The sequence below is a fragment of the Sparus aurata genome, chromosome 10, assembly GCF_900880675.1.
Source record: "Sparus aurata chromosome 10, fSpaAur1.1, whole genome shotgun sequence".
NCBI lineage: Eukaryota > Metazoa > Chordata > Actinopteri > Spariformes > Sparidae > Sparus > Sparus aurata.
Window position 1 is genome coordinate 14735272 of NC_044196.1, and position 25622 is coordinate 14760893.

Sequence of the window (25622 nt, forward strand, 5' to 3'; positions counted from 1 at the left end):
TATATTTTTAAGGTTAACGCTAAATAATTATATTAAAGTTCTACAAAAAGCACACAGGATAAAATGAATAAAAAACGAGACAGAAACAGATTTTCATGACAAAAACATAATGGCTGTCTAATTGTATTGTTCACTGTTGGAAGTGGCTTATCAAACTAATATTTTGTCCAAGTATTTTAAAAATAACTCACTTTTAACAAACTACAGTAATGTCATCTCATTACAGAAATTATTGTATGTTGCTTCATTTATTTATTTATTTAGTAATTATTATTATTATTATAATCATACTATTTTGAATGCTAATCTTTTTATTCATAAATACAAATGGCCTTAAAGTCAATAGAGATATAAAAAATATATCTGCCTTTTATTTTGGAAAGAAGACGTCTCCTCTCTGCGTGATGAGGTCACTTCCACTTGTACGTACAATCCGGAAGCCGGTCCCCTGTTGTGATATTTGAGGAAATCAATTCTGGGCGAAGTTCACTTGCAAAAGTGGGACAAAAACAAACAAAACATTAATCAGATTTTCGGTGGTGAGCATGGAGGTAAGAGTGGTTAGCTTTAGAAACTTTTGTCATAATAAAAGGATCACATTTGTCTTCGTGTGATGATCCACTTGTACACACGATCTTTGGTTGTCACAAACACAACGATGGCCCTGTGAGGAGCGGATCACCCGGCTGTCAAAAGCGTTAGTCCTTAATTAAATCCGTTAATTTTACTTCACCTCGTCTGTTTTCTGTTTAATCACCTATACTTTACATTTTCTGGTCAAAGTAATCCCTCCTGGTGTTTTATTTAAAAACTCATACGCTGATGTAAAGTGTTCAAATCTATCACTCGGCACCTAAACTGCTAATAAAGACGTTAAATATATTCTCCACATGTTTTAAATGTTATCGTGTTATGGGTGAATGTTTTATTTAAGAAATAAATGTCCCTGCGCTTAGCGAAAGGATTTCAATGGACCGAACCATTGGAAAGAACAGGGGGTAAAATAAACCGTTAAAAAGCTAAAATTACTGAAATGTAGTTATTTAAAACGTTAAAATAATCAATTTGATGATTGAAATGTGTATCTTTCGCAGCTACACTTCATGTTAGAGGCGTTTTTTTATTTTTTTTTTATTTTTTACTGTTTAAGCTACAAAAATCATCGGAGCAGTTATCTCATTATCGGCTGGATCCATGTTAAAGAGATGACAGGCGGCTTCCTGTCGCTTTCAAAATAAAACCAGGAATCATCAGATCTGTCAATGTTACGTAATTTTTTCTTTTTTATCAGGTGTCACATATTTAAAGAGTTATAGTTTCATGTCTAGTTGGACAATTTACATCTACGATGTAAATCGTAACGTTAAGAGTAAGACCAGTTGATGTTTTACAGGTGATGGGAGTGTGAAAACTGTGGATAGGAACCACTAGAGCTAAATTTGCTGTGATGAGAAAGATATGATAAGAATTTTGTCAGAACGACTACAAAGACAAACTTAACAGGGCCATAGTTATGAATACTGAACTATAATGAACATTAAATATTTATTTACTTAATTACATTTTTTATTTTTAACGTTTCTATATGACCTCAAACATGTTTACATACTGCAAATTTGTGTAACTCATTGGTCAACATATGCACCAAAATCTGTTTTCAGCTATGTGTCCAATAAAGGGTAGTTTTTCTAGCTTTATTTTGAAACCGCTCTCCCTCAACATCCGGCGCTAGCCTCGATTAGCTTGACTCTTTCCGGTGATCCCGTCCGTCAGGGATCCGTGGCGCCGGATCCATTGAGCAGCCTGGCCCGGGCCAACACGAAGCGATAACGGGGACTCGGCCAGCCTCCCTTCCCTGTCAGACACCTTGAGCACGATCATTGTCGTTTTCGGGACCTCTCCAGCGGCCCGATAAATTAATTTAGCCGCGTTTAGCTAGCTAGCCGCGGCCGTTGATTGAATGTAACGTTTGAGGTCCGACAAACGGGCGCCAGGCTGCTCGTGAAGTGAGGAGCACTGCAGCCTTGCGTCAAAGCCAGCTAAAGCTAAACCGTGGTAGGACAAGTCAGCAGTAAAAGACCGGCACCAGCCACGTTACCTCGGTAGCCAGCCAGCCAGCCAGCCAGCCAGCAGACAGGTTATTTTTGGCACGATTTGCCTTCGTGCACATGCTCCGCTTTGGTCGCGTATGCTAGCCCAGCCAACATCTGTCAGCGTTAGCCCCTTACAATAGAAAATAACGTTCCGGTTAGCTAACTCTGACTCCATTCACTAGCGACAGCTGACACCACTTAAACCACGAATCCTTAAACTCAGATAAAAAAAAAAAAAAACGATTATAAAAAGGTAGGACATTTCCTGTCAACTGCGGAACATCGTGATTTGAAGAGGGGGCCTCATAGCTAACATATGAGGCCCAGCTGAAAAGATGGACCTGAATTTTTATTCGGATTTGACGGACGGTACCGGGCAGCACGACGGGGACCCAGAGTTCCTGGACCCGCAGTCATTCAATGGATTTGACTCTGACAACAAGGTGATTCCCATCTCACGAGTGGGACAGATGGAGACGATGTCAAATTCATGCATTTGGGTTTGTTTATTTAAACTGGAGAAGAAGAAAAATGCCTGTCAGTAAACGCATCACAATGTGTAGATATAACCCAGTTCTCTGGGTTTACTGGACTGTTCTGGTTATTTTAAAGTCAATAATTGAAGATGCAGAGGAAAAACCTCAAACAGTATCTTCCTCTAACTTGTGCTCCTTGATGTTTCAGTTCCCTGGAGGAAGTGACAACTACCTGACGATATCTGGGTCCAGCCACCCCTTCCTCTCCTCTTCAGAGGTAAGTCAGGCCTTCACACCCGGAACACATGACATTAGAATTTCTCCCTGACAGGTCTTTTGTTTTACTGCTCTGGAGCCCCCTTTTTTTTTCTTTTTTTTTTTTTTTTTTTTTTACTGTGGACAGATGTTTTCGGCTTAAACCACGCAGAATCACATCTGTATCAACGTACATTGGAGTCACAGAGCTAACGCTGCATTCAAGTCACATGTGTTAAAATAGGCAAGAGTTTCCGACTTGTAAGTAGTAGCTCATTCATATTCTGAATTTAATATTTATGATATTAATTGTTGTCAATTAATTCTTTTCCATAAGTAGAGAGTAAGGTAAGGACATGGGTACTGGCTACTGTCCAAAGAAAAGCTAGCTAGTTTTGTACCGTCTCCGTTCCCCATGGTAAGAGGACACACATTTTAAAGGGGGAACAGACTTTGACACAACAGTGGCGCCCTCTCCATTGAGTGAATGCCCATCCCTTCACTTTTGTTTTAGCTCTCACCTCCCACATCAACTCTTCACACAGTTATTCCAGTCGTTCCACCGTCACCTGGGGATGGTGACCGGGCAAAACGGTGTCTCTTCCTGTATCGTTTGTACAAACAGCAGATAAGCCTCCTTTGTGCTGTAATTTTCCCATTGATTTCAGGGAATAATCCAGCCTGGTGTCAGGACAAATAGCATAGTGAAAGAGGGGTTTATAGGGAACCAACCTGACACCTGAACACACCCTGAAAGTCTTTGACGATTCTGAGAATAACCTTCATCCGAGTGATCAGTTCAAACATCACCAGCTGTTTGATGCTTAGCTCTGTGACTCGGATGTCGAGGCGCCAAATCGGCATCAAACCATGTTCATCTTTTGATTTTTCTTTCAGCATTCATAATGATAAAAGATGCCATACAAGTCATACCAGAGAAGGTCTTTGTGCTGTGTGTTTGACCCATTTTAATGTCAGTTTGGCTGCCACAAATGTGACCCGTTGACATCTGTCATCTCCTTCATCGTGCACTTACTGACATACTCGCATTTTTTAGTGTCCCACTAAACCCATTGACCTCTTCAACCTCGCTGGATCTGCTGGTGGAGTATGAATCATTTATAAATACCTTTTTTTTATGTTTCACACCCTCCTCCTTCATTTCAGACACCTTTTTTTTTTTTTTTTTTTTTTTTTAATAAAGCTGTCACAGGGGGAAAAGGCTTTTCTCAGAGACTGTATCACTGAGCACTATCACAATGCAAGTCTACGGACCTGACTCATCCAAAGATTAGATCAGGTGATGGGATGGTGGATTTCACTGTGAAGCGGCTGCAGACTCATGATGTGCACGTGGGGGCGTTGAGTTTGAGGTCAACCTGTTGTGTTTATTAAAGTGTAGTTGGACGTGTGGTTGTGGTATCAGTATAGACCTTCCAGTAATATTTTGATCATCAGAATTCCCACCATGTGTTGCAAGTTCTGACAGTTTCAAGCTTCATTTGTCTGCAATCGAGCGGCGTTGAGATGACGTGTTTCTGTCAGCTAACAGAAGTTGGCACCCCCCTGGTTTCCTTGCCTAAAAGCCGCTGGGATTCTTGACAAACACAAGTTTAATGATGCTTTTGTTCACACAGATAATCACATATGAACACCATTTTTTTTTAAGCGTCTTTCATTAAATTCAATTGCAAGAAGTAAGAAGCTAACATGAGGCTATAAACGGACAACACTGCAGTTGCGTGACTTAAACGTCACCACCACCAATCGTTGGTGCCAAATTATTGGTTTCGTTCCTCCCACTTGAACCACGTTCATAACACATCAGTCTGTTCATTCATGTTTGAATCCACTCCGCTTACTTAATGGGAAAATTCCCAAATCAATGAGATTCCATACCGTGGTTTTGCTGCTGCATTGTGGGACACTAATGATGTATATCGCAGAACAAAATGTGTGAATACCTGAAGACTGCGGTGACCATGTCCAGGTTCTAGGACTCATTACTACATCACTCTATATCACCAGTCGGGTTCACAGTAGAAGCGACGAGCTGTCAGAATGAAATCACCGCCCGCCCACCTGTCAAGAGTTCATTCACGTTTCCCACAAATGACACCGACAATCTTTCAATAACAGTCTCTCTTCACGGATCCATGTGTGATCCTATCCAGCTGCAAGTGCGATCATAGAATCGAGGCCTTATTTCAGCACATCATCAACAGGGTGTGCTATCTGGCCAAAAAAGAACATCACAATCTATTTTATCACAACTGAAATTGCTTTGTTCTTCATTTCAATCGAACGCTCTGTAGATTATAGCTAGACTCGGATGTCAGGATCCTGTCGGATGATTTGGTTGGTCGGTTGTTGGGCTATGATTTTTTTTTTGATGATTTTTTGGGGGGTCAAAAATAGCCATATTTTAAAAAGCTGTAATCTCTGACTCCCATCTGTTCTGTGGTTCTCTTACCTCCCTTTGCAAATTATTGTTCGCTCCCCTCCACCCCAATTTCTCACAAACTTGTGTTCTCTTCTCCCCCTCCATCCCTCCTTCCTTCTTTTTACTTCATCCTCTCCATCCTCCCTCCAGACGTTCCACACTCCCAGCCTCGGCGATGAGGAGTTCGAGATACCTCCCATCTCTTTGGATCCAGACTCAGCCCTCACCGTGTCCGATGTGGTGTCGCATTTCGGGGAGCTGTCAGACTCCGGACCTTCAGACAGCGTGGTGGTGCCCGGCAACGCCGTGGTGGAAGGGGACGACCCCTCCTTCGCTTCCACTTTCGTCAACGCCCCCTCACAGGGGCTGGAGCACCTGAGCCTGGGAGTCATCAACCAGTCGGGAGGAAGTGCTTTGTTGGGGTCGTCTCTGGGGATGGTGAGGAGTTCGAGGAGATTGTAACTCTTGGAAGTCGTCTCTGTTTTAAAATTGGTTTTATTCACTTCTATTCTCCGTCCCCAGGATCTAGGACATCCCATTGGCTCTCAGTTCAGCAGCTCGTCCCCGGTGACCATCGACGTCCCGCTGGGAGACATGAGCCAGGGCCTGCTGGGGTCCAATCAGTTGACCACCATCGACCAGTCAGAGCTCAGCGCTCAACTGGGCCTCGGCTTAGGAGGTGGGAACATCCTGCAGCGCTCCCAGTCGCCCGAACACCCACTGTCGGCCACGGCGTCGCCCACCAGCTCGCTCCAGGATGATGACATGGACGACTTCAGAAGGGTGAGTCGTCGAAGTCCTAAAAATGTAAATAAATGAAGTTCCTTATTTCATTTTTACGTTATCATTCTCACCCTGTCCAATCAGAGCGTCCTGGTGGAATCCCCGGTCTCCCTGGCGGTCTCTCCCGGCGTCATCTCCCTCGACCCCTCGCTGTCGGAGTCCCCGCTCTCCGCCCCCGCCTCCAGCGTCTCGCCAGCCGTTGGACGGAAAGGAGGAGCGGGAGGAGGGAAGAAGGGGAAGAAGAAGAAAGACCCCAACGAACCGCAGAAACCCGTGTCGGCCTACGCGCTGTTCTTCAGGGACACGCAGGCGGCGATCAAGGGGCAGAATCCCAACGCCACGTTTGGGGAGGTGTCGAAGATAGTGGCGTCCATGTGGGACAGCCTGGGGGAGGAGCAGAAACAGGTGAGAGGAAGTCCTGCCAGCATCCCAATAAGACGCTGTTGGACATTTTATAAAAGGTGTGGTGAGATTTAAACACAATCCAAACGTCGGTGTGTGATTTTACAACTTCTTGTTTCAGGTTTACAAGAGGAAAAACGAAGCGGCAAAGAGGGATTATTTGAAGGCGCTGTCGGAGTACAAAGCTGGACATATTTCTCAGGTGAGAGCATCTGATTGACGAGAGTCGCGCCAAAAGTCAACGGGGTCTATAGTGGGCTGTGACCCGTTCTCCGTCCAAGTTTTGTTGAAATCCATTCAGTTGTTTTTGTGTAATCCTGCTGACAATCAGACACAGGATGTATCAGAACCTGCTCAGTGGTGATAAAAGGCTCATAATTCTTCTACATAACAGCAGAAAAAAGTATTCCAACATGTTCTCTTCTTCGTGTCCAAATATCTTCTCTTCAGGCCCCGATTGAAGTCATGGACACCGCCCCGTCGCCCCCACCTCCAGCCCCGGCTCCCACCATCGCAGCCATGCCTGCCGCCAGCCTCGCCGCTCGCTCCACCAGGTCGCAGCACTACAACCCCGAGGAGAACACCATCACCAACATCTGTACCTCCAATATCATCCTGGACCTGCCGCAGGTCACCACACGCTCCCGCACCGGCGCCATCAAACCCCAGCCTCCACCTGCGACCACCCCTCCGAACCCCCCCACCGTCACCAAGATCATCATCAAGCAGACGCAGCTGCCCTCCGGCGGCGTGTCCGTCACGGCGACGACCGCCTCGTCTCCCCGCCAGCCGCCGCCGCTGCAGCAGATGCAGAGCACCCCTCCTCCGCCTCGGCTGCAGCAGATGGTGCACGCCCAGGCCCCTCCGCCTCTGCAGGCCAAGCCGCGGGGTGCCGCCACCGCTCCGCCTCCGCTGCAGATCAAGGTTGTCCCATCGGCGAGGCAGTCGGATTCAGGTGCGCCCATCATCGTGACGTCAAGTGGTGAAACCAAGTCGGTGTCGTCCTCCGGTCTCACGGTGGAGGTGGGACAGTCGGGTGACATGATGACCGGCGGGGAGGAAGTGGCGGAGGAAGGGGTGAGCTCAGCAACACAGACGCATACTGTGTATTTCATCTCGTTTGTGTGTAAACTCAAACAACTATTTGTATTTCTCGTCTCTCAGATGGAGGTTGAGGTGAACGTGGCCTCAGTGCCGAGCGTGGCTCCCGCCGCCAGCCGGAGCATCTGCGTACGCGCCGGCTGCACCAACCCGGCCGTGGACAGCAAAGACTGGGACAAGGAGTACTGCAGCAACGAGTGTGTCGCCACACACTGCAGGTGTGTGTGCACATCTCAGAGTTTTATTAACGTTACATTTAGTCACGATTGCAAATTGTCTCTCCCTGCTCGCTCGACGTTCTTCTGGAAGTTACAGTTGCCTTGTTACTTACTCTTTTCTGTGCTTTAAAGAAAATCACTGGAACGATCTGCAGACAAAATAGCTGCAACCAGTTCAGTTGTTTGAGGTCTAAATACGACCCGAGCTGTCACGGTGTGTGTGTGGTACGAGCGTCCTGTTCAGACCGAGTGTGTCTGCATGCACACTGGTCTCCTGGTTGTTAATGGGTTTGTGGAGTCTCTCCTTACGGGTGGCACATTTTGACATCAGGGCCGGATTTCAGTGACTCCTGGATACTGTTGTGATCACGTCAGGGTTCGTACAAAGTCTTGAAAATCTGGAAAATGCGTAATGTTATTGTCAAGATTAGGAATATGCTTGAATTAGAATAATTTTCAAACATAATTGGATGTTTCATCTAACAAAAATCATGTGATATTTGAAATGAAACGATCCCATCGTCATATTTTTTGTCTCCTGGTGTCGAAATGAGCAAGAATTAGATGATCACGATCAAAACATACAATAAAAGTTTATATGAAACACTGATAAGTTAAACAAAGTGACGATACGCAGTGACAGCTGTGGGTTTAAAGAAATTATCCTCTGCAGCTGCATTTAGAACAATTTAGACAAGCTGATGAGGGCGTCAAGTGTCGGGGAGCTGAATAAGTAAACATGACGTCCTGTGTACGATCAAAACGAGGATATTCAGGTGCAAGACGTGTCGTGAATCGACAAGTGGAGTGAAAATCAACCTTCTCTTGATCTCTTCTCCCCCGCAGAGACGTGTTCATGGCCTGGTGCGCCATCCGAGGGCAGAACTCCACCACGGTCACATAGGAGGTGGAGGAGGACGCGTCTGACGGAGGAGAAAAAGAGAATGGACAAAGAATAACACGTGAAATGCAACTTGAACAGAGGAGTGAATGATAGGCTCAGGTACTGGCACATAACGGTCCGTTTTATCATGTCAAGGAAAAAAAAAAAAAGACAAGACAGTCACTACAACGTGCGTTCCTGTGGTCGGAACGAAACTGGAACACTGCGGCGAGGATGACGGCTCGCAACACGGACCGACGAAAACTACGGACTTCCCCTTTTGATCATCTGTTGTGAATTTTGAACCGTGGACGGAAGAAAATAACATTTTATATGAACTTCTGGTGTTTTTATTGTTTTGAAAAAGAGAAAAAAAGAGAGAGAATCATGATCCTGCAGAAGAATCCGGTTCATTTCAAAGAAATTCCACTTTTTATGCGTTTGCTCTTCCCTTTACTGTCACACGGAGGCTCGGTCCACGTGAATGAAATCTGAGAGGAGATTTTTGTTTTGTTTTTATTGTTTTTTTTTCCAGCGACGTGCGGGTGCTTCGCTACGAGCGGTCTTTAATTTAATTTCGAAACAACGAGAATCATCCTGGCGAAGCACGAGCGGTCTTAAAGGTCGTTTCAAAGTTGTAGGAAGCCGTTTTGAGACGAGGTGGAAATGAATCCGCTCGCTTTGTTGGGGGGAGAAAATCGCTATCATGGGGAAAAAAGGATTTTACTTTAAACTTTCAGAAACAGGTGCTAAAGTTTCAGGAAACAAAGAAATGCACCTGTGTTCTCTGTTCTGCTCTCGAGCTTATTGAACGCGCATATTTTGTTTCACGAGGAACATTTGTGGTGGAATTTGGTGTTTTTTGAGTACGAAAAAAAACTAAATGAATTGGAATGAAATAAATACACCAGCTCAGATGACGCTACTGTTCGGGGGGAAAGAGAATACAATGCAAAAGCTTTACCGTTTTTTTTTTTTTTGTTTTTTTTTTACATGATGTGTTTTAATTTAACGAGTTGCTTCCACAGAAGAAAACTGTTCCCGGTCGGAGGAAACGACGCAGCGGTCGCTCTGGTTTATTGTAGATACCCTGGAAATGTTTTTAATGGTGAAATAAAAAATATTTTATGTTTTAATATACATTTGGTGATGCACATTTTGGGCTCACAAGTACAACTGGAGGGGCAGGTATTTGATTAATTTCACTTCCTTTTCTTTTCAACCGATGGGAAATATTTAAAGTATTATTGATGGAATGTAACTAAGCACATTTATTCAAGTACTTCAATTACAGTTTTGCACTTTACTCGAGTATTTCCATTTTCCACTACTTCATACTTCCACTTCACCACATTTTGGAGGCTAATGTTGTACTTGAGTTACTTGTTACTTGGCAGATTACATCAGAGCCAAAGTCGAGCGTTTTTAATTATTTTATTGGCAACAGGATTTTAAATAACATTTATTCTGTTACTCAGTTCATATATGTGTGTAACTTTACATGTACTTTTGTTACTTAAAGGCTTTTTTCTATGGTTAATATCAGATTCTTTAAGACTTGCACAAGAAATATTCATATGGTTACTTTAACATTTACCAAAGTTATATTTAAACATGATGTCTTTACTTTTACTCAAGTATGACTTAAAAATACTTTTCACAACAAAGCACAGATACATTTTATTTTGTACATTTGTTTCTTCTGCACTTACACAGAAGAAGCCATTTTGTTCAACTGAAAATTAAGAAATTTAAGGGTTTTTCATTAATATAAATAAAGTCAAATTAGTTCTAGGTATAATCAATATAACGTACAATTGATGCAGCGTCCATACGAAAAATCAAAAACCACATTTGCCACATTTTTTAAAGCCTTTTATATTGATATAAAAATACAATAGACTGTTTGACCTTTTGTAAAAAAAAAAACAAAGATTTAAATCTATAGATTCCCATTTATAAATAAGAAATTTAGCAATATTAGGAATGTAGATTTTGATAGTTATTGTTTAGGGTGTTACCAAAATAATAAATATGATTTAAATTTGATAGTAAATATTAACCAAAATTACATTAAGTTAACAAAAAGTGTGTAGATTTCTTTCTTCTACACGAACATAGAAGAAATGATTTATTTTTCAACCGAAGTGAAGAGATTAGAGGGTTTTCACTGAGATCAATGAACAAGGACAAATTTGTTGTATGTATAATAAATATAAAGTACAACGTCCAGATAATAAATATAAATAAAAACTAATTTTCCCAGCCTTTGGATTAATATAAAAACAAAGTCAGTGGCCAAAAATAAAGCTTTAAATCTGTATAATTTTTATTTATGAAAAATAAATTTAGCAATATTAGAAACATACAGTTGAAAACTCCAGAATGCTACCAAAATAAGGATTATTAAAAAAAACCCATTAATATAAAAATAATAACAAAATAATATAAAGTCCAAATATTAATTTTTGTAAATGTGTTGCTTCTACATTGAACACATAAAAGGAAAATAATAAAAATATAAAAATTATATAAATATGAATCAAAGTTGAAGTTAAATTCAGAAGTTTCTCCCTCACAGTCTCACATGGAGCCACACAGGTGATCTCATCGCTGCCTGTCCTCTCGCGAGATCGACTTCAGCCCAAGCGTTTGATGACGATGGCGGGAAAACCCACCATGGCGGGAAAAAAAGCAGCGTGGTCAACACAAAGACAGGGGGCGCTGCTGAGCGGAGCCATTAAAATGCGCAACAAAAAACCTTTAAATACAAATTAACAAAGTGACAAATAAATAAGTGAATGAGGAAGAAACGGAAACATTCCGACATTTTATCTTATGTGAAAATTTCTATCAGCAGCGTGTGTCAGCGCCATGATGGCTTCTTTTAAAATACCGTTTGTTTACCATGAAGCTGACATGTGAGGAAGAGTCGGAGGGGGAGGGAGAGGAAGAAGAAGCACATGAGGAAGGAAAGGAGAGGAGAGGGAGAGGAGGAGGAGAAGAGGAGAGAGGAGGGGGGGCTGAGGAGTTAATTATAACAGATTGGTGTGTGCGTGGTTGTATGTGTGTGTGGCGGAAACAAACAACACACACACAAAAAAGCGACGTTGCGTTGTGTTTTTAATATTTCGGCGCATTTTTAATCGAGGTTTCGCTTGTTGCGTATTTTTTTTTTTTACATAAAGGGAAATTGTGTGCGCGTGCGTGTGCGTGCGAGCGTGTGTGTGTGTGTGTTGGGTCCCAGCAGGCGTGGAAAGAAAGAAAGTGCGTTATTGTGAGTTGACACTGATCAACATCATCTTCCGGCCTGCTGAGAAGAAGCGAAGCCGGGAGCTGGAGTTCTCTGCAGCACAGGACTCGCCATGGCGGTAAACCTGGACAAGGAAGCGTACTACCGCCGGATCAAGAGATTATACAGCAACTGGAAGGTGAGAGTGAGGCGATCTGAGGCGTGTGTTTGTTCACTTTTTGCTCATTTTGACGCGAAGGGAAAGAAAAAGAAGAACTGCTGCTGCTGGAAGATGCCAGCCGCTAAAGTTAGCCGCGTTTTTTTTTCTTCTCCAGCCGAGACAGTGGACTCTGTTGTCGGCGTGACGGGGATGTTTTCCCCCCTCCTGCTTCACATCCAGGCCTCAGTCTGCACCGTGTCACTCGCTTTTATTCGCACTGAAGCTCCTTTTTTTCTTAATCCGGACGTGTTTGGGAGGATGTTTCGGGAGTATCACACGCTACACGCTAGCTAACTCATGTTAGCACAGCCCCATTCACACCACGTTAGCTAGCCTGCTAGCTTGTAAGTTTGCCACCTAGCTAACTCGCTGGGATGTGTTGTGGACCAGCTTCTGCTAATTTGACGGAACCAGACGTTTCAAAGTGACCACTCGGTTATATTCCACCACGTTATGTGTGCCTGACGTCTGTTTGTCAGACTGTGAACGCTGCTGGCACTTGTAACGTTGGCTACATGCTAATTCCAGCTAGCTAATTAGCATCCGAATAACGCCAGCATCCCTGTGCCGTGCAGGACGCCTTCAGGCTCTGGAAATGACTTTTTATGGAGTTTTAAACGTCCCAAAGCACTCCAAATAAACTCACTCTAACTTTTTTTATGACTTAAACTCATTTCGGAAGTTGCATTTGGCTTTGCTGGTGCAGCTCATTCACTCATCAGTGTGGCAAATGTCTGATTTGGTGTTAGCTGAAGTGTTACACGCCGTTGCTTTGTGCTTTTTTAAACCTAAAACGTGGAGACTTTTAAAGCAGCTGTGTAAGACTTGTAGTCCCCCCCCGTGTGCTCCCAGGTGATGCAGCATCAGGTGCTGATGTAGCTGCTGAAGCCAAAGTGAACTTCACATCAGCGATGCTAACCAAACAAGCTAGCTACCTGTCCCCACTCACCGCTGCAGGGTCAGTCATGCAACAGCCACAAACTGGCACTCTTTGTCCACCAGAATGTTCTGTGGATGAAGCAGGAGCACCTCAGTCTGCTCTTGTAACCTGCTCTGTTTTTAATACACATTGCATTGAAAAATATATATATAATGGTGTGCTTTTGATTTCCAGAAAGGAGAAGATGAGTTTGGTAAAGTGGATGCCATCGTGGTGTCTGTGGGAGTGGACGAGGAGATTGTGTACGCCAAATCTACAGCCATACAGGTGAGACGAGACGAGAAGAGATCAGAGAGGGATTTTTCTCAACTAAATCTCAGTGGAAGCTGTGCAGGTTATTCATTCAATTGTATAACTGCGTCTCTTCGGGGGGTTTTTACAGATGCCGCACATCTGCTTTTGGTTGTGTTCACGTTTCTCCCCTCCTCTCAATCCTCAGACATGGCTGTTCGGCTACGAGCTGACGGACACCATCATGGTGTTCTGCGACACCAAGATCCTCTTCCTCGCCAGCAAGAAGAAGGTGGATTTCCTCAAGCAGGTGGCGGTGACGAAGGGCAACGAGAACGCCAACGGCGTGCCGCCCATCACCCTGCTGACCAGAGAAAAGGTAACAAAAGCGCGTTTGTTTTGTGCCGTAAATGTGAGGGTGTGATTTGTTTCCGATCGGCTGCTCGGGAAGAGGAGTCTGTTTTGTGGCCGAGAGTTGACGCTTCCTCGTCCGTGGATTTCTTTCTCTTTTCTTTTTCAGCAAGTCAAACTTTGCACAGTCACGATCACAAACTAAATTGAAATATTCATTGTTTTGCTGAACATGTACATTTCGCCTTTTGCTTCCCCCAGAATGAAAGCAACAAGGCCAACTTTGACAAGATGATCGAGGCGATCAGAGGCAGCAAAGAAGGCAAAACAGTCGGCATCTTCAGCAAGGACAAGTTCCCCGGAGAGTACATGAAGAGCTGGAACGACACGATCACCGCGGAGGGGCTGGAGAAGGTAAGACGCTGACCGAAAATGTCAGCTGTCGCTGCGTGGTGTTTCTTTTTGTAAAGATCTGTAAGCTGGAATAAAGGGTCACCATCTTGCTTTGCGTCCTGCCTCGCAGGCGGACATCAGCGCCGTGGTCGCGTACACGATGGCGGTGAAGGAAGACGGAGAGCTGAGCCTGATGAAGAAGGCGGCGTCCATCACCAGCGAGGTTTACTCGAAGTTCTTCAAGGAGCGCGTCATGGAGATCGTGGACGCGGACGAGGTGAGGAGGAACAGTGATGAACTTAATACCAACTTTTTGTGCCATGTTGTTTGTTATCTTGGATACTTTAGAGGCGTAAGAGAAGAACGTGGCTCTAATGTTTCTCTCTCGTCTGCTGCTGTAACTCAATAAGTTAATAAAAGACAGAACGTTCTCCGGCCCGACAGTTTCACACATTTTTGTAGTTTATATATTTTGTCACGGCATCTAGAGGCTCGCGTTGATCCGGTCTCTCTCTCACCTCAACAGAAAGTGCGCCACAGCAAGCTGGCGGAGTCGGTGGAGAAGGCCATCGAGGAGAAGAAGTACCTGGGCGGTGCCGATCCCTCCACGGTGGAGATGTGTTACCCTCCGATCATCCAGAGCGGCGGCAACTACAGCCTCAAGTTCAGCGTCGTCAGGTAGCTCACGTCAGCTCTGCAGAGACGCGCCGACACGTTTTTGTACATTTACGAATGACGAGAATTTTTGTTATGGACGAGACGGCAAGCTCAACTCAGCAAAGACTTAGACGATTGTACAGTTTAACCCCCGATGATCATCTCAGCTGAAACCGCTCCGTCTCTGTTGCAGCGATAAGAACCACATGCACTTCGGCGCCATCACGTGCGCCATGGGGATCCGCTACAAGTCGTACTGCTCCAACCTGGTGCGCACCCTCATGGTGGACCCGCCTCAGGAGATGCAGGACAACTACAACTTCCTGCTGCAGGTGGAGGAGGAGCTGCTCAAACAGCTCAAACATGGTGAGTTCAGGAGCGTGGGGATCCCCGGGCGCAAGTGTGAAGCTAGCGGGTCGAAGAAAAACAGTTCAATGTTGAACATATTTGTGTTTCCTGTCTCCTCCACAGGTATAAAAATCTGCGACGCCTACACCGCCGTCCTGGAGTACGTGAAGAAGGAGAAGGCAGATCTCGTAGCGAAGCTGACCAAGAACCTCGGGTAAACACGCACACCTGTCGACTTTTTAATCCTCGTGCTGACATTTTTTTTGGAATCTCATGTCTTCACTTTTTGTTTTTCTGGGCAGCTTTGCGATGGGAATCGAGTTCAGAGAAGGCTCCCTGGTTCTAAACGCTAAAAACCAGTACAAACTGAAAAAAGGTGAGAATTTGTCTCAGCCCGTTGATTTCTACGTTAGAGGAAATGACTCGCGTTTTAATCGGACTGTGTGTGTGCGTGTGCGTCTCCTGCAGGCATGGTTCTGAGCGTCAGCTTGGGATTCGCCGACCTCCTAAACAAAGATGGCAAGAAGGACGAGTCGAAGAAGTACGCCTTGTTCATCGGAGACACAATACAGATCAACGAGGTGAGAAGCGCTGAACAGTTCAACTTAAACGCAGCTCTTATTTTGGAGGGGTTTGTGGCGTGCCTAAACCTGAAATGTTTGCGCAACAGGAAGAGGCGGCCACGATACTCACGCCGGTCAAGAAAAAGATAAAAAACGTCGGGATCTTCTTGAAGGTAAGTGTCGATCCACATTCAATAGTGAAGTGAAATTAAACCTCTTCATCAGTTTTCGTGTTTGTTTCTTAAAATAATAACCGTCTCATTTCTTTCCCTGTTTTCCCAGAATGATGATGAGGAGGACGAGGAGGAGGAGGGAAACGACGCCGAGGAGCTGCTGGGGAAGGGAGCTCGCAGCGCCGCCCTGCTCGCCGACAGAACCAGAGTGAGTTTGTGTGTGTGTATTTGCGTGGTTAAATAAGTGACTGGTAGGGGTGTCACGATTTCGGATCGGCGATTCTCCCGTTACTTCTCGTGCGTTGGGTTTATTTTCTTCTTCAGAGATCCTTGATTTGTTTGTTTGGGAAGATGAGAATCAGAACTTTGTTCCAAACTGGATTCAGTCTTGGCGTTGCCTCTCGTTGACCCCCCGGGATCTTCTGTGTTTCGGGTGAATATTATTTGCGCTTGCCAAAAAGCCAGCGGGACAAACTCAGACTGTCGTTGCTCTGAGAGTCGTGACGCCCCTCGTGACAGCTGATCAGTTTGATTTTGCCACTTTCGCAGTGTTTCGATAACTAAGAGTGTGAATGTTTTTGTACTCTACCAGCTACTTGGGAAGGTAAGTATTCACTGTTTCTTCTAAAACTCTCATCGACTGAATGGATTCAGTTGTAAAAGTCCACACGCTGAAGAGAAAACCGTTGTCCTTTCGTTCATTTTGTCATTTTTGAATGACTTGTTTTCGTGTGTTTTTTGCTTTTTATTTTTCTTCCCGACCATCTCAAGCCGTTGATCACGTGTCTGTATTCTGCATGAACGTACAGTTTATTTACGTTCCCTCCCCCCCCTACCATTTTTAAACCATCACTCGCTCTGGTTGTCTCTGTGTGATCACTCAGTCGTGTCTGTTGTTGATCTCCAGAACGAGATGACGGCGGAGGAGAAGAGGCGGGCCCACCAGAAGGAGCTGGCCAATCACTTGAACGAAGAAGCCAAGCGCCGTCTGACGGAGCAGAAGGGCGAGCAGCAGATCCAGAAGTGAGTGTCCAGACATCGGCTGCGTCTCACGAGTCTTACAGACGCGTTTCCGTCTAGATTTAAAATGATTTGGGACAAAATCTGCAACAAAAGCAAATAATGTTTACCAGCTTTCTTTATTGATGTTCTGACAGTATAGTAGGGATGACTATTGGTTATTAACACAAGAGATTTTAGGTTATCAATCGTCAGTAATGGAGATATAAATTTTAAGTGTGTAAAGATAAATATTAGATGAATATGAAACGGTCTGTTAAGTTAAAAAAAATGACATCACTTTACTGTAACGCAGCCTTTAAAACCAGGAAAAGACGACACTTGTGTACATATCGCAATCTAAGGATACCCACAATGTTAAGACGAAGTGTTTTATACAGTCAGATAACAATATAATGCCGATCGATGCCCAGCTGTAGCAGCTCCTCACTGGTCAGGTGTGTGTGTTCAGTCGGCCGTCAGCCTCAGTAATCCAGTGTTTGTATGTTTGGTAACCGACACGTTCAACTCACTGTGTCATTTGTGTGTCTGCACAGGTTTTTAGTTCAGTCCGTATGAAAATTGGAACTTGGAGCATTTTGAGTTTCGATGCAGAGCATTATGAGTAAACGTTGGAAAGGGGAGTGTTGTAGTCGAGCTCTGTGGTGAAATGTTGCACATCAGACACGAGTAAATAATCATCTTCACGTTGTTGCTGATAACTGACTCAGACCTATTGTGTTCGTCTTAATCAATGTTTCTTCTTCTGTTAATTATTCCACAAGTGCATCAATATTCCTTCAAAGGCGTACGCGTGTGTGTGTGTGTGTGTGTGTGTGTGTGTGTGTGCGCCACAGATTCACACATGTGATTAAGTTTGTGCTCGTTAATTGAGTCCACTCGTCTCTCTTCTGTCTCCCTCAGGGCCAGAAAATCAAACGTGTCCTACAAGAACGTCTCTCAGATGCCCCGAGAAAAGGACATCCGAGACATGAAGATCTTCATCGACAAGAAGTACGAGACCGTCGTCATGCCCGTGTTCGGCATCGCCACGCCTTTCCACATCGCCACCATCAAGGTACGCTGAGGTCCTCTCCAGCTGCTGATTGAAAACCTTTTTTTTTATTTCTTGTTTCTCTCTTTTCTCATCGGCTGACGTTTCCTTGCCTTCCTCCCCGTGTAGAACATCAGTATGTCTGTAGAAGGAGACTACACCTACCTGAGGATCAACTTCTACGTCCCCGGCAGCTCTCTGGGACGACAGGAGGGAAACATCTTCCCCAACCCCGACGCCACATTTGTTAAGGAAATGTAAGTCTTGACGGACGTTGAATTTCTAGTTAGATGAGATGTTTTGCCGAGCAGATAAAGTGTTTTTGTCCCCCCCTAAAACATTTCTGACCTCGCTTCTCTTTCCCCCGCTCAGCACGTACCGGGCGTCCAACCTCAAGGCTCCCGGCGACACGTCGGTGCCCTCCACCAACCTGCAGAACGCCTTCCGCATCATCAAGGAGGTGCAGAAGCGCTACAAGACGCGAGAGGCCGAGGAGAAGGAGAAGGAGGGCATCGTCAAGCAGGACTCGCTGGTCATCAACCTCAACCGCAGCAACCCGAAGCTCAAAGACCTCTACATCAGACCCAACATCGCTCAGAAGAGGATGCAGGGCTCGCTGGAGGCGCATACTAATGGTGAGTGAGCCGACAAGAGTCCGGTCAAATCTGAGGAACTTCCAACAGTGTCTGAAAGTAACTCATCTTCTCCCCGCGCAGGTTTCCGCTTCACGTCGGTCCGAGGCGACAAAGTGGACATTCTCTACAACAACATCAAACACGCGGTCTTCCAGCCATGTGACGGGGAGATGATCATCGTACTGCACTTCCACCTCAAGGTACGTTTACTCATCAACACCGCCGCTGACTTCGAGGGTCATGAAGCGGGTTTGCCATCCGTCGAGGGGCAAACGTAAACGCTTCTCACGCGCGTCCCGTTTCCCCTCCAGAACGCCATCATGTTCGGCAAGCGGCGCCACACGGACGTCCAGTTCTACACGGAGGTCGGGGAGATCACCACCGACTTGGGCAAACACCAACACATGCACGACCGCGACGACCTGTACGCCGAGCAGATGGAGCGGGAGATGAGGCACAAGCTCAAGTCGGCCTTCAAGAACTTCATCGAGAAGGTGGAGACGCTGACGAAGGAGGAGCTGGAGTTCGAGGTGCCCTTCAGAGACCTCGGGTGAGTCGAGCTTTGACTGTGTCAGTGTCAGTACCTGGAGCATCTTCAGTGCTTTACATCTCTGAAAGCTGTGCAGCATGAACTAAATGTAGTAATCAACAATAAGTCCACATTTCAGATGTTAAGTCTATAACACTGTCTTACACTGTCTTCACTACAACCTGTTGGTCAAATGTAGATAATTGTAAGTCCATCTTACAGCTGCACTCCCACACTAAACCTCCCTCTGCACGTGACAACAAGATGATTTGTCTTAAATTGGGTTAAAAATGATCTCAAAAAATTATTAAAAGCGTTTAATGTTGCCGTCTGAGGCCTGTAGACGCTCTGTATGCTTGAAGAGAATACTATCAAAGACGTGGCTGTAAAATAAGAGCAGAAGATGATAGTGTGGACGCTCTACAAGCAGCTGGACTGATTGTTTTTGTCTGTTTTGTCTTTTTGTTTAAAGGTTCCAGGGCGCCCCCTACAGGAGCACCTGTCTGCTGCAGCCCACGTCCAGCTCCCTCGTCAATGTTACTGAATGGGTGAGTGAACACGCTGAGCCAGTTTGTCAATACGAGTGTTTTTATCCTCAAACATGTTTCTGAACACTGTTGTTTGATCTTTAGGGTCTTGAGAGATGCTTGAAAAAATGTTTTCAAGGGTTTAAATTTGCTGGACTTCAAATATAATCCTTGAAAAATGCTCGATTTCCCATATAATCTGTTTTCATTCACACAATCAGTCATTTAAACTAGAGATGCACCGATCAGGATTTTTGGGGCCGATCACCGATCACCGATGACCAAAAGCAGTATCTGCTGATCCCGATATTGCCGATCACCGATCACAGCGTCAAATCCATAAATTCTTCTATATTGTTGTCTTGTGTAACTTTCATATATTTAACTAATGATTCTTCTTACACAACATTGACATTGTATTATTAAGTATAAAAATTAGGAGATGAGAAAGTATCATGAATTGACCACCGTTTTATTGCAGGCTGATGCAATGTGCAATATTTCACACTCTAGAGACTCTCTTAGAGACAACTTGGACTCAGCTTACATAGAGTAACTGTAGCTTACTAGTGGGAATGCAGTCAGGGTGGGAATTTTGTCATTTTAGGGGCAAGTCCATTTGGCCTTCACTTTTTTTTAGGGGCACCAAGGCCACATGACAGGGCACAAAGGCCACTGAGTAAAATGTGTTGATTTACCTTCCAGACTGATACCATAACATCCTAATTTATAATAAGACATGGATTGTGTATTAAAACATTTTTTTTATACCAAAATCAAGTTAAAGTTACATTAGAAAGTAGTTTTTGTTAAGTAGGGTTAGGATGAGGTGAGTTTTGTGACACCACACTGAATATTAGTGTTATTGAATATTTCTCCCAAATAGAAATTCCCCAAAATTATGGCAAAGTTTTGTTTTTTCCAAACAAAAAATTGTAGAATAACCAGCAGGAGACCACTGATGTGTGGAGTGATTTTGGCGACACTACACTCTGAATAATAGTGAAGTTATTGAATTTTTTGTAGTTTCTCTTTTCAGTGTTGCACTTTGTAGACGGTCCCTGCGCCCTCGGCTCACAGACGGCTGACCATACAGACCAGAGTTAATGTCCAGACGCTCGTTTTGATGAAAATACGGTTGTAGCTTGTTGTCTACCTTACTACGGTAGGAAAGAGCCGTCGTTTGTGTTTTAACAAGGTTTCACTTATGAGTTATTGATCCGGGAAGTTCGAATCTGTGAATATATTTCCAACTTTACCGGACTAAATCCTACCACTTAAGTCAGTTACGTATCATGTCAAAACCGGCTGCGCTCGCTTGCTGTGCTTTAAGTTTCGTTCTTCAGTTTTGAGACGCTGCTGCTGTTTGAGAGGCTTTCACGTGAGATCATCGTGATGATGAGACTCCACCTGCGCGAACCGCGGACTCACTGAAGTTACTGTGAGTGACTCAGTGTTTCCTCTAGTATTTTCTGAGACTGTGGCGCTGGCGGGGTGGGGTGGGGGGGGGGGTGTACAGTTTGGGTCATCATAATGTAATATTTTTACTTATGTCATAGGCTATTTAGGGAATGCTCTCACACAGCCATCATGAACGCATGGGCTTGGAATGAAGATTCATGTTGTAAAGAAATATTTTTATTATTTGTTTTAAGAGAGGAGTTATCCAAGTCAGAGTCCTGCATGGGTGAAAAATATTGTACTGTGTCGGACACAGATGCGGATCGGGTCGGACGCCTGGAGAGGCGGGTCGGGTTTTACGATTGCCATTTTCAAGGCGTCACTTATCATCAGTCATTATTAGCGACACAAATGATGAGCATTTATATTTCATATGAGCTCATTAATGCGTGCGTGCGCCCTCCCAGAACTCCCATTCCCCACGCTGGCTTACTTTCACTTTTAAAAATTGCGTCCGTCCAATTTTCCTTCGGACGTCGGTATCAATTTATAGCGGGTCGGCTCGGGTACGGAATGTAATTTGTGCTACTGTCGGAAAACGGATCGGATGCGGTTATATATATATATGGCGGGTTCGGACGGGTTTGCAAAATAAGACCCGTGCAGGACTCTGCTCTAATCCTCTAGCTAATTATCTAGCTAAATGTCCAACATGCTAGTTAACGTCAAATACTGCGGTGGAAGACGACGGTAAAATATTTCCTTTCTCTAACACTAGATTTATTTATGCCTGAATTTTTAAGGTGTGGCGGCTTTTATTTTGCCGTGGCGGTGCGCCACAGTCAATTACATGTAGAGGAAACCCTGTGACTACTGTGCACTCAGGTGGCTGTAATTCAGGGCAAGCTCGCTACGCTGACCGGGCCAGGGGCACAGAGGCCACTGTGGCGCGGGGCAACGGCGGCCATGAAATTCCCTCCCTGCATGCAGTTAATGCACTGTCTTTGTACTTCAACGTCATCTGATCGGCCTGATGTGATCTATTTTGAGAACTCCGATCAAAACCGATAGGGGCATTATCGGCCGATTGCGATCGGTTGCCGATCGATCGGTGCATCTCTAATTTAAACTAAAGATGTTGTTGGTGGTTGAAGTGCAAACAGCCTATTGTCATTAAAAATTAACAGCTGGTAAAATTTGACTATGTTGATCGCTGTGGCTGTAAACTTTTATCTTTTGCAGCCAATTAAATTTGAAGTATTTTAAGGAATTAAGCGTCTTGAAATTTTCCCTTTAGGAACCTTTAAAAGTGCTCAGCTCTTACTTAAAAAGCTCTATAGACCCTGAATCTTCCACATTTATACAGTCCACCTCGAACATTCATTCATCACTTCTGGTTTCCTTTCTGAAAATATCTTTTCCGTGTGTTCTGCGTCCAGCCACCGTTCGTGGTCACTCTGGACGAGGTGGAACTGGTCCACTTTGAGCGCGTGCAGTTCCACCTGAAGAACTTCGACGTGGTCATCGTCTACAAGGACTACAACAAGAAGGTCACCATGATCAACGCCGTGCCCGTCAACTCCCTCGACCCCATCAAGGAGTGGCTCAAGTAAGGGATCGCCACGGCAACGTAGGCCCATCACGATGGCTACGGAATAAAAACAAATCGAAACCACGAATGAAATGAAATCTCAGGTTCTGTGATACAGGCCGACCGTGTGTATTTAAACGTTTCCGGTCTCTTTCCTCAGCTCGTGTGACATCAAGTACACGGAGGGAGTGCAGTCTCTGAACTGGACCAAGATCATGAAGACCATCGTGGACGATCCGGAGGGCTTCTTCGAGCAGGGCGGCTGGTCCTTCCTCGACCCAGAGAGCGAGGTACGTTCAGCACAGAGGAGCGAGAATCAAACAAACTGCTGTTCTCATTTCTCCATTTTTGATTTGTTGTTGAATCCCTGTCGCCGGGTCTCGTTTTGTCTCAGGGAAGTGGCGCAGAGGAAGATTCAGAGTCTGAAATGGAGGACGAAACGTTCAACCCGTCTGCGGACGAAGAGGAGGAGGAGGAGGAAGACAGTGACGAGGACTACGACTCGGAGACGGAGGACTCCGGTACGATTTCTGTCTGCTGCAGGACACTTTAGTTTCCTTTCAAATTTAAAACCAGAGGTCTCACCGTCTGTGCGCTGTGTTTTTAGATTACAGCGCGTCGGTCGGCAGCGAGGAGGAGAGCGGTAAAGACTGGGACGAGCTGGAGGAAGAAGCCAGGAAAGGTTCGTACAAACAGCTGCTGCAGATTCAGAGGTGGAACAATGATCACCTGCAGCCTTAAACACCAGTCACACAGGAGTAGAATCGGATGCAGACAGGAAGGCCATACAGTAAATATATCGTATATCAGTCTACTTTTTTTTTTTTTTTTTACTTTTTATTGAACAGATTCTAAATTTAAATGGATATATCAACAATAGTGGTGTCAAAAAACGCCTCTTTATCCTAACATGTTGTATATTCGTTGTTCTGAGTCTTCAGTTTTTCACTAAAGACTGGAGACGGCCTTCACCTGCTGGTTTTGGAGAGGTGTTCCTTCTCACGCAAGTGCAGAACACACGAGCTAGATTTCCAAATGTCCAAAGACTTTTTCTCTTTACGGCTCAGAGCGTTGTCGTCCTTTTTCCTTTTCTTGGCCTAGATGGTAAGAATCTTATGAATCGTCTCATGCGCCCACATCCTCTTGCCCTGATGTCCCAATATCAAATAAATAAATAAAGAAAAAAACAGATGGTGAACCACAGAGGGGAAGTTTCGCTGCTAATTCTTGGCAGTTTGTGTCTGGGCCCTGAAACATTTTTCTCCCAAAGGCAGAATGCCTTATTCTGTAACGTAAAATTGAAAAATGGTTCCAACAGTCAGCTGATTCTTGGTTGCCTCCACGTTACACCTTCTCACCAAGACCCAGAACAAAATGCTCTCCTGCTTCATGTTGTCTGGGTGATTTCAGCAGATGTTGTTACACCCTGTGAAACACAATTTGGGGAGAACACCTCTATTTCCTTCCCTATGTTTGGGGGAAAAAAAAAGTTAATTTCCTCCCTCTGTCGCCCTCTAGCTGACAGAGAGAGCCACTACGAGGAAGAGGACACCTCTGCCGCCGCTACTGCCAACAAGAAAAGAAAGACCCGAACACCGGCCCCGCCCCCCAGCAAGAAGAAGCGACGGTCCTAAATGACCGACACACACATACACACACATACATACACAAACACACACCCTACACACACACATACTGCCAAACCTAGTTGACCCTTGACCTTTTTTCCTTCTACCCCAACTGGCTCTTTTGACTCGTACACTTGACACACTCAGAACACACACACACACGCTCGGACACACATAATGTGTATATAGACGTAGACGCCCCTTATTTTCGTGTTGGTCAGTGAAGTGTCATGTTGAAATGTTAAGAAAGAACCAGCAGGACGGACACACACACACACACACACACACACAGTTCATTCATTAGCTCTTTGTCCCCCCTCTCTCTCTTCATTCCTTCCTCATTCTCTCTTTTGTTCCCAGCCTCCCATCTCCATCCATCCATCAGGGTTTCATGTTTGTGTGTGTGTGCGTGCGTGCATGTGTGTTTAAATGGGTTTTTATTGCGAGCATTGTTTTCTGTTTAAAAAGAGAAAAAAAAAAAGGTTTCTTAACTAATGGATAATAAAAGAAAAGACATGACACACCCTCTGCCAAGTGTTTTATATAAATCCGTATGACTCCCCCTGACCTCTGTCCTCTCCACCTCTTTGTTTCTCCCCCCTCATTCTTTCTCCAGTGTCTGTTGAAACGTGCTGATGAGATGAACAGTTGTCTTGTTTGTTTTAGGTTTTTTTTTGCGGGGCGTGGGAGGGCAGATACATTTTCTGATTATTTTTTTCTTTTTTAAACGGGGTTTGTAAATGCACGCAGACACACACACACACACACATACTGTCACACACACACACACTCTGTACCCTTTTTTGTTCATTCTGAGTAGATACGTTGTTGTACTGTTAATTCTGAAAATCCTGTTTTTGTAATAAAATTAAAAGGAACTGTTTGTTTTGAATGGTTTGGTTTTTTCTTAAAAGCTCGAACGCGTTTCCGCCTGCGCGTTCGGAAGTGTCAGCGCCATGTCTGGTTACGCTCTCGAAATTGTAGGAGTTGCGAGTGGCACAAACGATGAGGGGAAACTGTTTCCAGGAGTCGCTAAAAAAAGTGAACACGTGTGGGCACACTTTCCCTTTGTTCCAATACGAAATGTGTGAAATGCAGTATGCCAAAAACAAAACAAGGATGTCCTTCTACAGGAAAAGGCTGTTTGACGGCTAATGTAAGCCACCAAAAATGTTCAAAACGGCTTGCATCGAAAAGGATATAAATGTTTTAGGTGGTTAAAATATGGCTTGCTGCTTGTTCAGTTTACAGCAGCACAATACTGGCTGCCTCTCCACGCAGGGAGAGCTGACGGTCATCGACTACAGGTGATGGCAACTTGCCAACCTAACCAGCTGTGTTTAGATCAGCAGAACTCTTATGTTGTGTTTACAGCACAGCTCAAAGCTACATAATGAACTATGCACTCAATCTGTTGTATGAGCTTCTACATCAAAACGCACAGACCTTGTCGACAAGTTAAAAGCCATCGACTAATTCCCACTTGGACGTTACAC

The 25622-nt window shown here is 44.7% G+C and overlaps 2 protein-coding genes across 6 annotated transcripts; both read left to right on the forward strand.

Moving 5' to 3' along the window:
• Positions 1-382: 382 nt before the first annotated feature.
• tox4b (TOX high mobility group box family member 4 b) lies at positions 383-10071 on the forward strand. 4 transcript variants are annotated; one of them, XM_030430488.1, is made up of 10 exons: positions 383-551; positions 2778-2846; positions 3882-3932; positions 5418-5705; positions 5790-6050; positions 6135-6455; positions 6574-6654; positions 6903-7529; positions 7617-7771; positions 8618-10071. In XM_030430488.1, the coding sequence occupies exons 1-10, from the start codon at positions 546-548 to the stop codon at positions 8673-8675; spliced, it is 1917 nt and encodes a 638-aa protein (XP_030286348.1). In that variant the 5' UTR covers positions 383-545; the 3' UTR covers positions 8676-10071. The 4 variants fall into 4 exon arrangements, with proteins under 4 accessions (XP_030286348.1, XP_030286349.1, XP_030286346.1 ...); XM_030430486.1 differs by lacking the exon at positions 383-551 and adding an exon at positions 559-2536; XM_030430489.1 differs by lacking the exon at positions 3882-3932 and having other exon boundaries at positions 386-551.
• Positions 10072-11634: 1563 nt separating this feature from the next.
• On the forward strand, positions 11635-25018 carry supt16h (SPT16 homolog, facilitates chromatin remodeling subunit). Of its 2 annotated transcripts, XM_030430468.1 has the most exons (25): positions 11635-12085; positions 13221-13313; positions 13486-13656; positions 13890-14042; positions 14152-14298; positions 14548-14699; positions 14872-15044; positions 15150-15240; positions 15329-15402; positions 15495-15607; positions 15697-15762; positions 15872-15970; positions 16355-16366; positions 16670-16785; positions 17686-17839; positions 17945-18072; positions 18188-18450; positions 18532-18650; positions 18762-19000; positions 19452-19527; positions 22347-22516; positions 22659-22788; positions 22893-23019; positions 23106-23180; positions 24017-25018. In XM_030430468.1, exons 1-25 carry the CDS (start codon positions 12020-12022, stop codon positions 24130-24132), a joined length of 3123 nt encoding a protein of 1040 aa, XP_030286328.1. In that variant the 5' UTR covers positions 11635-12019; the 3' UTR covers positions 24133-25018. The 2 variants fall into 2 exon arrangements, with proteins under 2 accessions (XP_030286328.1, XP_030286329.1); XM_030430469.1 differs by lacking the exon at positions 16355-16366 and having other exon boundaries at positions 11636-12085.
• The last annotated feature ends 604 nt before the right edge of the window (positions 25019-25622 follow it).

Coding starts and splice junctions, on each gene's coding strand:
- tox4b (XM_030430486.1), top strand. CDS start 2,429: ATGGACCTGAATTTTTATTCGGATTTGACGGACGGTACCGGGCAGCAC. Junction 3,933..5,417: donor TCGCTGGATCTGCTGGTGGA/GTATGAATCATT, acceptor TCCTCCCTCCAG/ACGTTCCACACTCCCAGCCT. Junction 6,051..6,134: donor ACATGGACGACTTCAGAAGG/GTGAGTCGTCGA, acceptor CTGTCCAATCAG/AGCGTCCTGGTGGAATCCCC.
- supt16h (XM_030430468.1), top strand. CDS start 12,020: ATGGCGGTAAACCTGGACAAGGAAGCGTACTACCGCCGGATCAAGAGA. Junction 15,045..15,149: donor GCTCAAACAGCTCAAACATG/GTGAGTTCAGGA, acceptor TCTCCTCCACAG/GTATAAAAATCTGCGACGCC. Junction 22,789..22,892: donor TCCTCGACCCAGAGAGCGAG/GTACGTTCAGCA, acceptor GTTTTGTCTCAG/GGAAGTGGCGCAGAGGAAGA.